The sequence below is a fragment of the Monodelphis domestica genome, chromosome 4, assembly GCF_027887165.1.
Source record: "Monodelphis domestica isolate mMonDom1 chromosome 4, mMonDom1.pri, whole genome shotgun sequence".
Taxonomy (NCBI): domain Eukaryota; kingdom Metazoa; phylum Chordata; class Mammalia; order Didelphimorphia; family Didelphidae; genus Monodelphis; species Monodelphis domestica.
The window spans coordinates 232513542-232528153 of NC_077230.1; the positions used below are offsets into that span (position 1 = coordinate 232513542).

Genomic DNA, 14612 nt, shown 5'->3' on the forward strand with positions numbered 1-14612 from the left:
TCTTTTCTTCTGATACCATTGGCCTGTCCATAGTAAGTAGGATTCAAAACTACTATCTATTAGATAATCAAAATGTACCCAAGATTTTTTTTTTATTTCAGTAAAGAAACAATTGAATTAAAGCCCACTTCAGATTCCTTTTTTTTTTTTAGAAATGAGGAATCTCTTTTGATTTTCTTTCATCTGGGTCATTCATGTGAATTGGGAAAACAGGATGCTTGCTACTGGTATTTTTGGCCTAGAATAATGCTATGCTTACCTTCCCTAATAGATTCAGTGCTATAGATTGGCTCCAAGGCAGAAGAGTGGTAAGGGATAGGCCATGGGGGTTAAGTGACTTGCCCAAGATCACACAGCTAGGAAGTGACTGAAGTCAGATTTGAACCCAGGAGCTCCTATCTCTAGGCCTGGCTCTCAGTCTACTGAACCACCCATCTGTCCCCTATCAGGGAGTTATTTTTCCCCTCATTTAAAACCCTTAACTTCTGTTTTAGAATCAATTCTAAGGCAGAAGAGCAGTAAGGGTTGGGTAACTGGTAAATAACTTGCCCATGGTCGCGCAGCTAGGGAATGTCTGAGGCCAGATTTGAACCTGAGTCCTTTTAATTTCAGACCCGGTTTTCTATCCACTGTGCTACCTAGCTTCTCCTAAGAGGGGGTGTTTTGTGCTCTTCCTTAAAAGAGGGTCAACCTGGCAGGTCTTGGGCTTATGCAACAGAGGGCTAGAACCTTGGGCTGCCCGCCCAGCACCATCAGTATCTTGGTAGGCTGGTCTTGGTTAATGTGCTCCTGGTTTTCATTCAGGACTGTATTCTGGGGAAGCTAGCGCTTCTGGTTGGTGCCTAATATCATGGTGGATGGCCAGAGGCAAGTGACTGTGAAAGGGAAGCTGGACCTGTCACCAGCCTTTGGTGGAGGTCTCTGCCCACAGCTGCATGTACCAGTTCCCCAGCCCTCTTTACGTTCAGCCTTTTTATTTTTGGGAGGCTGCAGCTAGTTGTCTGTGCTCAGCTCTGGAGGCCACAGGCTCTAGGCCCTTGAGGCATTTCAAATGTGCCGGGACTCCCACCTCTAGTTCCGTTTAAACCTCATGTATTTTCTGTCTGTGCGTTTACAAAGGGTTTTATCTCCAGATACAGATGAGCTGATTTTTTTTTTTAAACCCTTACCTTCCATCTTGGAGTCAATACTGTGTATTGGCTCCAAGGCAGAAGAATGGTAAGGGCTAGGCAAAGGGGGTCAAGTGACTTGCCCAGGGTCACCCAGCTAGGAAGTATCTGAGGTCAGATTTGAACCCAGGACCTCCCGTCTCTGGGCCTGGCTCTCAATCCACTGAGCAACCCAGCTTCCCCCAGATGAGCTGATTTTTGTCACCTTCTTAGTGTTTGTTATAAGGGAGTGAATAATACAAGGGAGAAAAGGTCCAAAGAGAATGGGACACCAATTGCTTTAGATTTAATGGGGAGCCTCTTTCACAGCTCTACAAAGAACAGATGCATGTATACCCCCAGGGCTTAGTTAGCACAGTCCCTGTCACCTGGTAAAAGCTTAATGAGTGTTGATTGATTGACTGATGCTTTCCAACAATGCACACATCCCTCCCGGAGAGGTGGCACAGTTATTGGTGATATCTGTTACTTGCTCCACTGGATTCCCCCTCATTAGGATACTAATATCGCTGTAGGGATTAGTTCTAACAGCTATGGCAACAAGGCTTCGTTACTCCTCAAACAGGCCAGTGCTATGTGTTATGTGTCCTAGGGTTGATGCCAACAGATTTACAATTCTTTTCCCATTTGACTTATTCAAATGAGCTTCCATTCCCTCTGACATATACCAGATGGGCACTGTCCTTAAGGCTGTGAGCGGACCACCTCTCCTCTCCAAATGAGAGGTCTTTATGCCCAGCCCAGAATCAGGGCTTTTGCCCATTGACTCTGGATGGGTTTGCCTCTGCCATGTTCTCTGGATGGCAGAGGAAGGGCAGAAGGGTGCTGTAATGATGGCTGGGGTGTAGAGTGATGTGAATAATCCAGGCTCAGATATCTGAAAGTTGATTTGTGCCCACCTTGGGGTAGTTTGTATATGCTATGAAACTGGGATTTGTGGTCTTTGTAAGGAACAGGGGATTTTTTTTTTTGTGGTATAACATTATAGAATCATAGACTCATGGTTGGATCATGCCCTGATATAAGGCTCTCAAATGCTCAAAGACAATTGCCAAGCCCTCTGGCTCATTTCTGTCCCAAACTGAACCAGGCCACTTTCCTGGCTAAGGGCACTAACTTTAGTGAAACCTGACTTTCTAGTTCCCTGGCTTCAAGGGCAAATTGAGTAAATGCCATCTGAGAAGGGGAACAATATGGATGGTATAAATAAGAAGGTACTTAGAAATCAGAAGAGTTTGCTTCTAAATCTGGCTCTGTTGCTAGCTGTGTGATCTTGAGCAAGTGACTTCAATTCTCTGAGCCTATGTTCTTTTTCTTTTTTTAATCTGTCAAAGATTTTTATGAGATGATAGTGATAATAATAGCTAGCATTTATGTAGCACTTTAAATTTTAGAAAGTACTTAACATATGTCTCCTTTTTTGAGCTTCATGACAATTCTGTGGGATAGCTATTAGATTATTCCCATTTTATAAATATGGAAACTGAGGCTGAGGGAGAGGAAGTAATCTAGATTCCCTAACCTAATAATTGGTAACCATATTTTGCTTATTCAAAGAAGACACTCAGAAAAGATGTGATGGGGGAATGCAGCAGAGAAAAAGAAGTCAGAGCAGTTGTACCAGATGTTTCCCTAATATGCTTCTTTCACTTGGACTCTGACTTTGGATTTTGTGATTAGTGGACACACAGATGGGTCAAAAGACTAGATTTGGGACAAATCACTTAATCTTCAGTCTCAGTTTCTTTATCTGTAAAATTTGTGAGCACTTATTGTGCTCCTGGAGTGTTCAGAACTCTACGTTGAGAAGCTAGAACTACATAATTAAGTTCATCCTTGAGGAGTGAAAGCTAACTTTAAGATTCTCTTTAATGTGAACAGTCCTGCTTTAGTGCTTTTCCTATTGAGGGAGGGAGGAGCTAGATGGTTCAGTGGTCTTGGGTTATACAGTTGGGTGAGTATGCTTCATTCTGCTCTATGGATCAACAGATATTTATTAAGCACATAAAGTAGTGAGTGAAATAAATAAGGGAAACAGAAAACAACTTGTATTACACAAGAATTTTTTCCTTATACCAATCTTGTGAGGAAAATAGTATAAGAATTTTTATTTCCATTTTACAGTTGAGGAAATGGAGATTATGTAATTCACCCAGGGTCACAATGGTACTATTTAGACTTGAAAGGGAGCTGTCTGATGTTTAAACCAATGCCATTTTCACTGTAGCTGTCTGTCTCTAGTTTACAATGTGAACAAGAGAATCTTAAAGCTGGAGGGGGCCTGAGAGATTATTCTAGATGAACTCTTTCATTTTCACAGAATCACCAAATTTAGGAGAGATCCCAGTGGCCACATCTAGTAAAGTCTACATCTATCACTTATCATATGAGTATGCGTTTTTTGTACAACAAGGAGGGACAGCCCCAGGACCTCCTACGCTAGCCGATTTCAGTCAATCAGCATGTATTTATTGAGTGGCTACTACTATGTTATTATGTTGGGTGCTGATAATACAATATGGAAAAAAAATCAAACAGTCCTCCTCATGTGGTTTATTTTGTTGTTTGTCCTTCATTTTGAAGAGCACCAATGACATTACGAGTGATGTCTTGATTTGTACGTAAACTGGATTGAAGTGAGGCAGGTTTGCCCAGAGTTGTGAGCCTCACTGTCTCTTCCAGAGTCTCCAAGTCCAGGGGCAAGACAAAAGGCAGGACAGCTGGTGGTGGCCTGGAATCCAGTGGATGGATGAGCTTGGTGTCTTTTATGCCTGACTAGGCTCTAAGCACTCCACAGCACCTGCTTTAGCAGCCTTCATGGCCATTGGAACAAACTCTTCTCATCGGCCCACTCCATTGGGAGCAGTCTTCACATGCTTGGGGTAGACATCTCCTTAAGCCACTGATGGGTTTGAGGCTTGGTGGTTATCCTCAACCTGGTTTATTGGGGTTGGCCATTGCATACGCCATAGTTTCACAAGACTGGTATGAGAGTTGGGTGATGGGTGGACACCAAAACTTGATGAGAAGCCCTGACCTCAGAGGTCCTCTGAACAAACATCCTGTATGTCATAACTTACATTCTCCCCAGGGAAATGACATGGACTCTGTAACCTGTAGCCTTGTATCTGGGATTCTTTTTTTTTTTAAGCCCTTACCTTCCATCTTAGAATCAATACTGTGCATTGATTCCAAAGCAAAAGAGTGGTAAGGGCTAGGCAATGGGGGTTAAGGGACTCGCCCAGGGTCACAAAGCTAGGAAGTGTTTGAGGTCAAATTTGAACCCAGGACCTCCCATCTTTGGGCCTGGCTCTCAATCCACTGAATCACCTAGCTGCCCCTGTATATGGGATTGTTAAGCCCTATGGTAGCCTTGTGAAGCCAATGAACTCTTTCTCAGAATGTTTTTCAAATGACATTATTAAAGTAATGATAATTAATAATTAATATTGTTTGATAATTGACAAGTTAATAATCATAACACTTAAAATTTAAAATAAATTACCTAGATTACAAAGGAATTGTATAGTTATCAAAGTGATAAAAGCAATAAAAAGTTGCTAGAACTCATATTTAGAACCCTATGTTGGAGAGTTAATCTGGTTAAGTGATTTGGCCAGTCATACAGCTTCCATAGCAGAAGCAGGACTTCTATCACTGAAGCTGGCCCTCTATTCATTAGGGCAGCTGCCTCTAAAAAACAGGCACAGTGTTTATGTTACATATTTGCACTGTCTTCTTGCCACTAAATTAACGGAAAGAAATTTCCGTACTCAAACATATTCTAGTTCCCCATAAACAAAATAACCCCCAATTCTCATTTCCTTTCCCTCTCTTGTTTCTTCTTTCAGTTTTGTGGTCTGTATCTCTAGTCTTCAACTTGACAAATATTTACAGAACTCATACTATGCACAGGGCATTGAGTGCAGTGGAAAATTCCAAGACAAGTGAAATGGTTGTTGTGATGTAGTAAGCAGAAAAAAAGCTGACCTGGAGTGTAGAGACTTGAGTCAAATGACTGCTCCAAAGATACATTGATCCCTCTGATACTGTTTCCTCATCTTTAAAATGGGGACTGCTACTTTTCCTGTCTATCCTGTTGAGAAGGAAGCATTGTATCAACCATCAAGTACTAGAGAAATGTGAACTATGCTGACAGAGTTCAGGGAGGCTTGGAGTCATATTTGGGAATGAAGGAAATCAACTTTATTAAGAGCCTACTTATATAAGAGCCTACTGTGTGCCAGGCACTGTTCTAGGCACTGGGGAAATATATACAAGAGTGAGACAAGCCTTTGTCCTCAAGGAGCTTAACCTATAATGAAAGAGCTGTTTAGAAACAGGGATGGTGGCTAAGGAAGGGAGAGTCACAGGAATGGGGAATGGAACCCAGGGTAGCTGACTGTTTCTCACTTTGGATTTATGTGATTGATCACTCTTCCAAGAGCAAGAGGTAGAAAGTGAGGCATATTCCAATTGGCATTGTAGAAATATGGTATCTATGATCTGGGATCACTTAGATGTAGCCAGTTAATTAAGTTGGTACCCTTTGTTTAAAAATTAATTAATTAATTTGTATTTAAAAACCCTTACCTTCATCTCAGAATCAATACTATATATTGGTTCTAAGGCAGAAAAGTGCTAAGGGCTAGGCAATGGGGGTTAAGTGACTTGCCCAAGGTCACACAGCTAGGAAGTGTCTGAGGCCAGATTTGAACCTAAGTCCTCCTGACTCTATCCCTGGCACTTTTCCACTGTGCTATCTAGTTGCCTCTGACAGTTGGATGTTTTCATTATTCAGTCATTTCAGTCATATCAGTCTCTTTGTAAACTCATTTGGGATTTTCTTGGCAAAGTTATTATAGTGGTTTGCCATTTCCTTCTCTAGTTCATTTAGTTTTATTTTATTTATTTTTTAAAACTCTAAAACCCTTACCTTCTGTCTCAGAGTCAATACTGTATATTGGTTCTAAAGCAGAAGAGCTGTAAGGGCTAGGCAAATGAGGGTAAGTGACTTACCCAGAGTCACACAGCTAGGAAGTAAACAAGGCCAGATTTGAACCTAGGATCTCCTGTCTCTAGGCTTGGCTTTCAATCCACTGAACCACCTAGCCATCCCCTTGTACTCACTTTTTTGGCAATCAGGCTCATTCCCAGAAGTCCAGAGCTGAGAGTTAGCTATGGCATGGCCTCTGGTTCATGTCACTGGAGGACTTCAGATGGAGAGGGTGAATGTAGAGATGTCTGTCTGGGTGGACAGATACAGGATCTGTGCTGATTAAATTAGTGCCCATTGCCTTTGAGCTCTCTTTTCCTTTCTCTTTCAATACCTTCTTTCTGCCCTTTCCAAGTGTCTCAAGTTCTCTGCTATCTGCCCTGCCTCCCATTCCCATCCTTGTATCAGTCCTCTTAAAGAAGAGAGTTATTTTTCTTATTGACATAAACTGAGGCCCAAAGAGGTTTCTTTCCACCACTCTACTTTTTGGTTATTGTGTAGCAACTTCCTTCTTTAGCTATTCGGCTGCCACATTTAGCATGAGGAACATTGGGGATCAGGGGCTTGGATGGCAGAGCTTCTGTTATTTAGCTGATGCTGCTTTTTTGAGTTGTCATGGGGCTGGGCTTCAGGAGGACAGAATAAGTTGGTAGCAAGAGCATGTAACAAACAGTCATATCAACAACAAAAATAATTGTGCATTTTAAAAGTGGCTTGCCCTTTTTTCCAAAGAGCTTTCACATCCATAATTTCATTCAATCCCCATAGCAACACTTCGAAGTAGTTAGTGTAACTATAATCCACATTGTATAGATGAAGAAACTGAGATTTGGGGAAATTAAGAGACTTGCCTACAGTTATATAGCTAGTAAGTCATGGATCTAGGGTGGGAACTGGTGACATGGACTCTTTAGACATCCCACTGTAAACCACCTAATTGGTTAAAGACCCCTAAATCTGTCCAATTATTCTAATTCTTACTTAGAAAACTCAGACAGGGGGCAGTTGGGTAACTCAGTGGATTGAGAGGTAGGCCTAGAGATGGGAGGTCCTGGGTTCAAATCTGATCTCAGACACTTCCTAGCTGTGTGACCCTGGGCAAGTCATTGAACCCTCATTGCTTAGCCCTTACTGACCTTCTGCTTTAGAACCAATACACAGTATTGAGTCTAAGGTAGAAGATGAGGGTTTAAAAAAAAGTGCAGATATGTCCCATACATCTAGCATGAACCCAGCATCAGAAACAAGAACCCATTAGAATTATGATCACTTTCCTGAAAGGGTAAATTTCTGGCTCTAGATCAGCCTGGGGATAGGGCTGGCCATAAGGGGAAGATAGGAAGAAGACCTTAAGCTACTCATTCTCTGTTTGTTTTCTGGCTCCTTAATAGCCTGCAGAGGGACAGAGATTTTCTTTCCCCCCTCTTTCTTGGGTTTAGAAGCTCAAGGGGGGAAGTATCTATAGGCTATGATCTTCCAAACCACAGGACAAATGTTCCATTATTCTCTCTTCCCCCTATGGGTCAAGGGTCTCTGGTTGACTTTGTTTTACTTTGATCTCTGCATCCCAAGTCCTGCTATTACAGTTGAGTCATTTAGCCAGGGGTTCACAGGGGCCCAGTTCTGAAGAATAATAGTAACTGCTAGCCATAGAACGCTTTTAAACAAAGCAATTTGCATATATCATCTCCTTAGAGCTTATGGGCAACCCTGTGAGCCAAGTACCATTAGGCACTTGATACCTACAAGTATCCCCATTTTATAGATGAAAATACTGAGGAACAGAGAAGAGAAAGTATTATCTAGGGACATAGACAATAAGGATCAAAAGCAGGCCTTGAATTCAGGTCTTTCTGACTCAAGGCTCAACACACTAGCCAATATGACATATTGCCTACCTAAGTGAGGGACAGGTAGAATTTTAGAGCTAGAAGAGACCTTGCATATCATCTCTGGTATTTCTGAGAGACTAGGTCACTGAGGCCAGATGTGAAGTGACTTGTCCAGGGTTGCAAAGATTGGGAGTAGTAGATCCAGGATTAGAATTTAGGGTTCCTGACTCCTAATCTAGATATTTTCCATGAAGGCCAATTACAAACCATACCCATTTAGAGATGACTAACTTGGTATTTTAGGTGCAGGTAGGTGGCGCAGATGGGCCTGGAATGAGGAAGACACATCTCCTTGAGTTCAAATCCAGCCTCAGACATGTGACCTTGGGAAAGTCACCTAAACCTGTTTGCCTTAATGTCTTTATTCATAAAATGAGCTAGAGAAGGAAATGGCAAAGCACTCCAGTACCTTTGTCAAGAAAATCCCAGTGGGGTCACAGGATCTGACATGTCTGAACAACAACAAAAACTTAGTGTCTTGAGAAGGAAGCTTGCCAGTGTTTGGCTATTTATTGAACAAGCAGCATTGTATATCCAAGAGGTGATGTATAGCAATACAAAGTCTAAATGGGGTCATTTTCAGATGAGGTCAGTACCTTGGTTCCCAATTGGAGGAGAGGATGCTTTTAAATCATCTGTATCCTCGCTTGACCAGGTACAGTGGTTGATGATTTATTGATTCTTTTCCCCTCTCCTTCTTCCCTCCCTGGTGTCTCTGGTAGGGCTAAGTGCTTAGGGCTTTTGAGTGCTGTTTTCAGGGCTGGGCCCTGGACTTCTGGCAGTCACTCAGGAGCCACGACAATGCTAGGAATGCTGACACAGGGCTGAGGGGTGGCAGGATTATACTCAGCTTGGTGTCTCTGCTTTGCCAAATGGATCCTGTTTCTCAGCTAAAAGGCAATCAACAAGCATGTATGATCATTCAGTTCAGTTTTAATACTGGGACACATTCCTGGAAGCCCCGGTGGCCCATTACCTGTCTTCTGCCCAACTCCCATCTCCTGCTTTTGGGGAAGTGAAGAAAAGTGAAATGATTCCCGGGATCACCAAATAGACTCTGATTCTCCCCTATCTGTTTGCTCCAGCTCTTCTGGGTTTCCTGAGTGGTCACCTTGAAGTTGAGGCTATAATTTCTCACTGATCTACCCCAGACTCATAGGATATGAGTGAAAATTCATTCAGGCAATCAACAAACATTTTTCTTCATTTTTCATTTTAAAAATTAATTTATTCATTTAGAATATTTTTCCATGGTTCCATGATTCTTGTTCTTTCCAGACTCTCTTCCCTCCCCCCTCCCATAGCCAATGTGCAATTCCACTGGATTTTACATGTATCATTGTTCAAAATCTATTTCCATATTATTAATACTTGTAATAAAGTGATCGTTTAAAGCTAAAATCCCCAATCATATCCCCATAGAACCATGTGATCAATCATATCAACAAACATTTTTAAAGTGTCTTCTATGTGCTAAGGGTGAGGATAAAAAGAAAACAAACCCCCTGCCCTTAAAGGGCTTGTATCCTATTGGAAGACGTAGCATTTATACTCATGGTTATAGAAGTTTCATCGTAGGGTCCTACACTAGGCTCATTTCTGATGAGACAGATTTGAAAGGGCCCAAAGTTTTTCACAGTAATTCTGCCCTCCAAAGTGTAGTTCTGAAACTTCTAAGTGACTTAAGATGACATCCTCAGTTAGGGAATGAAAACTCTAACAACAGTGGGATGGAGGGCAGGAGGTTCATTGTGATCTCAGCCCCACTCTAGGAAAGGTCACCCTCTCCAGTGTGGCTACCTTGGATCTCAAACAAAGAGACACTTAGAAATGTTAGTCCAGGAACAACCATGGGTGTTTCTGAGAAAGATTTAAAGAGCCACTAAATGCAGTGTTTAACAGAATAAAAGAACAAGTGGAAACCAATGCCCGTCACACCTGCTGAAGAAAGAGAAGGCATTGGATAGTCTTTTTTTTCCCCCTCAGCCCCTAAAGTGAGAGTACAAAACTACATTGTGCTGCAAAACAGTCATTGATCTTTTTTGCTTATTTGTTTAGAAGCCATCTCCCATGGGGGGTTGGGTTTGAAGAAGGAAAATGGAGATGTTGCTACCATCATGCTTCTGCCCCACATGTCTCTCTTTCCCTTTCAAGATCCTCAAAAACTCCCTATATGAGGAACAACCCTACCTTCCTGTCTGGATCTTGTGATAACTTTTTCTCTGAAAAATATTATTCTGAAGGCCTTTAGAGAGAAAGGTCATTACCCAGTTTATGTTGTTGATGATGATAATAACAACTAACATTTAAATAGCCCTTTGACGATTTAAAACAATGCATGCCCTTTGTTCCAGCAATACCAGCACTAAGTTTGTATCCCAAAGATAAATCCCCAAAAAATGGTTGTACAGAAATTTTTATAGCCACACTCTTTATAGTGGCCAAAAATTGGAAAACGAGGGGATGCTCTTCAATTGGGGAATGGCTGAACAAATTGTGGTATATGTTGGTGATGGAATACTATTGTGCTAAAAGGAATAATAAAGTAGAGGAATTCCATGGAGACTGGAACAACCTCCAGGAAGTGATGCAGAGCGAAAGGAGCAGAACCAGGAAAACATTGTACATAGATACTGACACACTGTGGTACAATCAAATGCAATGGACTTCTCTACTAGTAGTAATGCAATGACCCAGGACTATTCTGAGAGACTTATGAGAAAAAAAAATGCTATTCACATCCAGAGAAAGAACTGTGGGAGTAGAAATCCAAAAGAAAACATGATTTATCACTTGTTTATATGGGTATAGGATTTGGGGTTTTGCTTTTTAAAAGATTACTCTGTTACAAAAAAGAATAATATGGAAATAGGTATTGAGTGACAATACATGTAAAATCCAGTGGAATTGCTTGTCACCTCCAGGAATGGGGGAGGGAAGAGGGGAGGGAAAGAACATGAATCATGTAATCTTGGAAAAATACTTTAAAATAAATAAATTTAATTAAAAAAATAAATAGCCATTTAAGGTTTTCAAAGTGCGTAACCTACATGACCTCATTTAATCTTCACAATAATCCTCAGAGGTAGGTGTTATTATTATCCTCATTTTACAGATGAGGAAACTGAGGCAGAAAGCAGTTAAATGACTTACACAAGGTCAGACAGGAAGTAGGTATCATAGGCAGGATATTAACTCAGGTCTTCCCAACTCCATACCCAGAACTCTACTTACTTTGCCACCTAGCAGCCTTATTTATGCAATAAATACTATGCAAGCGGATTTTGAGAGGATCTACTAAGCAGCTGAGGTCATCAGAAAAAAAACTCCATGTAGTTCAGCAGTTCATAACCCTTTTCTTTTCTGGTCATATACCCTTTTGGCAGACTGATGAAGCCTATGGTTCCCTTCTTTTTTTTAGATCAGAATTGACAGAAATGCTATATTACAATTAGAAGTTAGTAAAAATAACAGTGTAACCCCTCCCCTAATTTAATGGGACAGGCAAGGAAAATGAACATTTATTATAGCATTTAATATTTTCTAGTCACTTTGCTTAGGAATTTTATAAATATCATCTTATTTGATCCTCACAACAACCCTACAGGGTATGTGCTGTTATTATCCTTATTTTACAGTTGAGGAAATTGATGCAATTATTAAGTGACTTGTTCAGGGTCACAGAGTTAGTGTCTAACATCATATTTGAACTCAGATCTTCCTGACTCCAGTTCCAATGCTTTTTCAGAATTGCTTTTCTCCCCATAGTCTGTCTGTCTGTCTGTCTGTCTATCTACCTAATCTGTTGATCTACTGATTTATCCATCTATCCATTCTTCCATCCATCCATCCATCCATCCATCCATCCATCCATCCATCCATCCATTCATCCATCCATCCATCCATCCATCCATCCATCCATCCATCCATCCATCCATCCATCCATTTGTCCATTCATCTATGTCCACTTTGCTCTAAGTTCACAGACCTTCTGAAATCAAGTTCATGGACTGCAGATTAAGAACAGCTGATGAAGAAGGTGATGCTTGGACTAGACTTTAAAAGAAAAGGAGAGGTTCTAAGAGGTCAAGGTGAGGAGGAAACATATTTCAGGCTAGGAATTATAGCCCTCAGTTCTCGGAAGAAATTGACTGATTAGAGCCTTCAGGTTTCCTGACTCCAGCAGAGTATATGGGATGCTGATGATTGGGGTAGAGAGGGAAGACATCACTCTCAAAGCATGCTGGGCACATCCCCAAGAAGCCAGGCCATTAAGCAGAGCACCTGGGGCTTCAGGCCAATGTTGTTCTCGCTTTCCCTGGAAAAGTACTCATATTTCAGACTTCCCTTAAGCCTTAAGACTCATGACCAACCATCCTTCCTTCTGGGGATGGGCCAAATTTCTGAGGTTGAATCTGTCCCAAGAAACATCCTCATCATGCTGTAAATGCATAGTAATAGTCTGCATTTATATAGAGCATTACAGTTACACAGCAGTTTCTATACATTATTCCTTTTAATTATTGTTCTTATCTGATAACTAAAATATACACTTAGAATCAATGCACTATTGATTCTAAGATGGAAGGTAAGGGTTTTAAATTAAAAAAATAAAGTTGGGACAATCAACATCATTAAGCTCACTGTTCTATGCTAGGCACTATGCTAGCTTCAGTATATCAGTGGAATTCAGAAAAACAAGGAGTTAGATATACTGTTTGAACCAGGTCTTCTGACCCAGAGGCAATATCCCTTCTACTATCCATGCTGATTCCTTTTTATTGCAGTGTGATAAAGTGGACTGATTACTGAGACGGCTTTTGCCCATAAGGAAGAAGTCAGAAGACCTGTGTTCTAGGGTCACCTTGGTTCCTTGTCCTTTGGGTAACCATGGTCAGGTTACTTCCTTTCTCTGAATCTGAGTTTCTTTACCTGAAAAATGGCATTTGGACCAGCTGTCCTTTTTGATCCCTTCCAGTTCTAAGTTGACAATTCTGTGATTTTTTCCATTCAAGCAAATTCTTCTCCAATGCTTAGATATGTATATGGATCTTCCTTATCATTACAAAAACAAAAACAAAACAAAAAACAATAAACCAACCAACCAAGCCAAAAAATCCTCCTTAGACACCTATGATACTAACTCCCTCCTCTTAAGCAGGGGATAGAGCACTAGGTTTAATGTTAGGAAGACCTGAATTTAGCTTCTACTTCAGACATTGTGACTCACTTCTAACTTCTCTTTGCCTCAGTTCCCTTATCTGTAAAATGGAAATATAACAGCACTTGCCTTGCAGGGTTATGTTGAGGATCCAATGAGATGCTATTTGTAAAGTACTTAGCAACATAGGGAGGTGCTATACAAATGTTTGCTTCTTTCCTTCTTTCACTGCCAAGTCTACAAAGATGGATTGAGCCCATTGCCTCCATTTCCTTTCACAATTCCTTATCTGAGAACAACTCAATTTGATGTTATTTTCTGGTTCTTTGAAGAAGTTTGCATAATAGGGGCTTCCCCCAACAGCCCAAGTCACAGAGCTTCCCATCTCTTGCCTTTTGATTTTGCTCCAAAGCTTCCTCAATTCCTGATGCAGGTTATTTTGAGAGGCTTTGTCTTGCTTAAATTTAGGTATACTGTGACTATGGCCTTCCCTGGATCTACTCATCTAATCATCACATTAGGAAAAGGAAAATGCTTTTAGGCTAAGGTGACCTTACAGGGCAAAAGGGGAGGGAACTGTTCCTAAAGAGTTGACCCATCACACAGGGATGACAATCATGGGAGGGAGTCAGGTGCTAATGTAGAGCAGGAAAGGAGAGATGTCACTACTCCCCATTCTATGGGCAAGCTCCAACATGTAATAAACTGCACACTGAAATCCAAGGTGCTATCCCAAGATTCTCAGGGTTCAAACAGTTTTAAACTAGCATTGCATTAATAATAGTAAACATTTGTGTAGTAGTACCTACTATGTGCCAGACTCTGTATTAAGTTCTGTTTTTTTAAAAAAACAAATATTATTTCATTCAGTCCTAACTATAATTCTGGAAGTTATATTAATATCCCTATTTTATAGTTGAGAAGCTGAGGCAAACAGAGGTTAATTGAGTTGCCCAGGGTCACACAGCTATAAAGTGTTTGAGGGAGACTTCCAGATAAGCATGGCTGTAGAGTAGACGTGGCTCGCTTCCTCTCCTCGGACCCAATGACACAGATGACCTCAAAAGACTCCCCCAAAACAAACAAAAAAACAACCATCCTCACGAGAAAGGAGAGACCCCACACTAAAGCACAGGACTGAAGGTAGGTGGGATTCTGGCATTTCCACAATATAAGGAAACAAAAAGCTGACCCCCTCCCCTCCCCCCACCACACCGATGGGAGCCAGAGTTTAAGTCAGCACTGGCCAGAATCAACAAGTGAGGGAGGGGCACCCTAGGACTGAACAATGGGCAGCCCCAGGTCTGGGGACCTGAATAAGACCACCAAGGATCTACTCCTGAAAGTAGTAACACCCCAAACCCCGGCAGGCAGGCGAGAGGAACTCAGGTCTT

The 14612-nt window shown here is 41.3% G+C and overlaps 1 protein-coding gene across 1 annotated transcript in view; it reads left to right on the top strand.

The window, feature by feature from the left end:
- Positions 1-850: 850 nt before the first annotated feature.
- SMIM35 (small integral membrane protein 35) overlaps positions 851-14612 on the top strand; it is a 37455-nt gene continuing 23693 nt past the window's right edge. Inside the window, exon 1 of the mRNA XM_056826117.1 lies at positions 851-962. Coding sequence (XP_056682095.1) covers positions 851-962 — 112 coding nt within the window. The remainder of the gene's footprint in view (positions 963-14612) is intronic.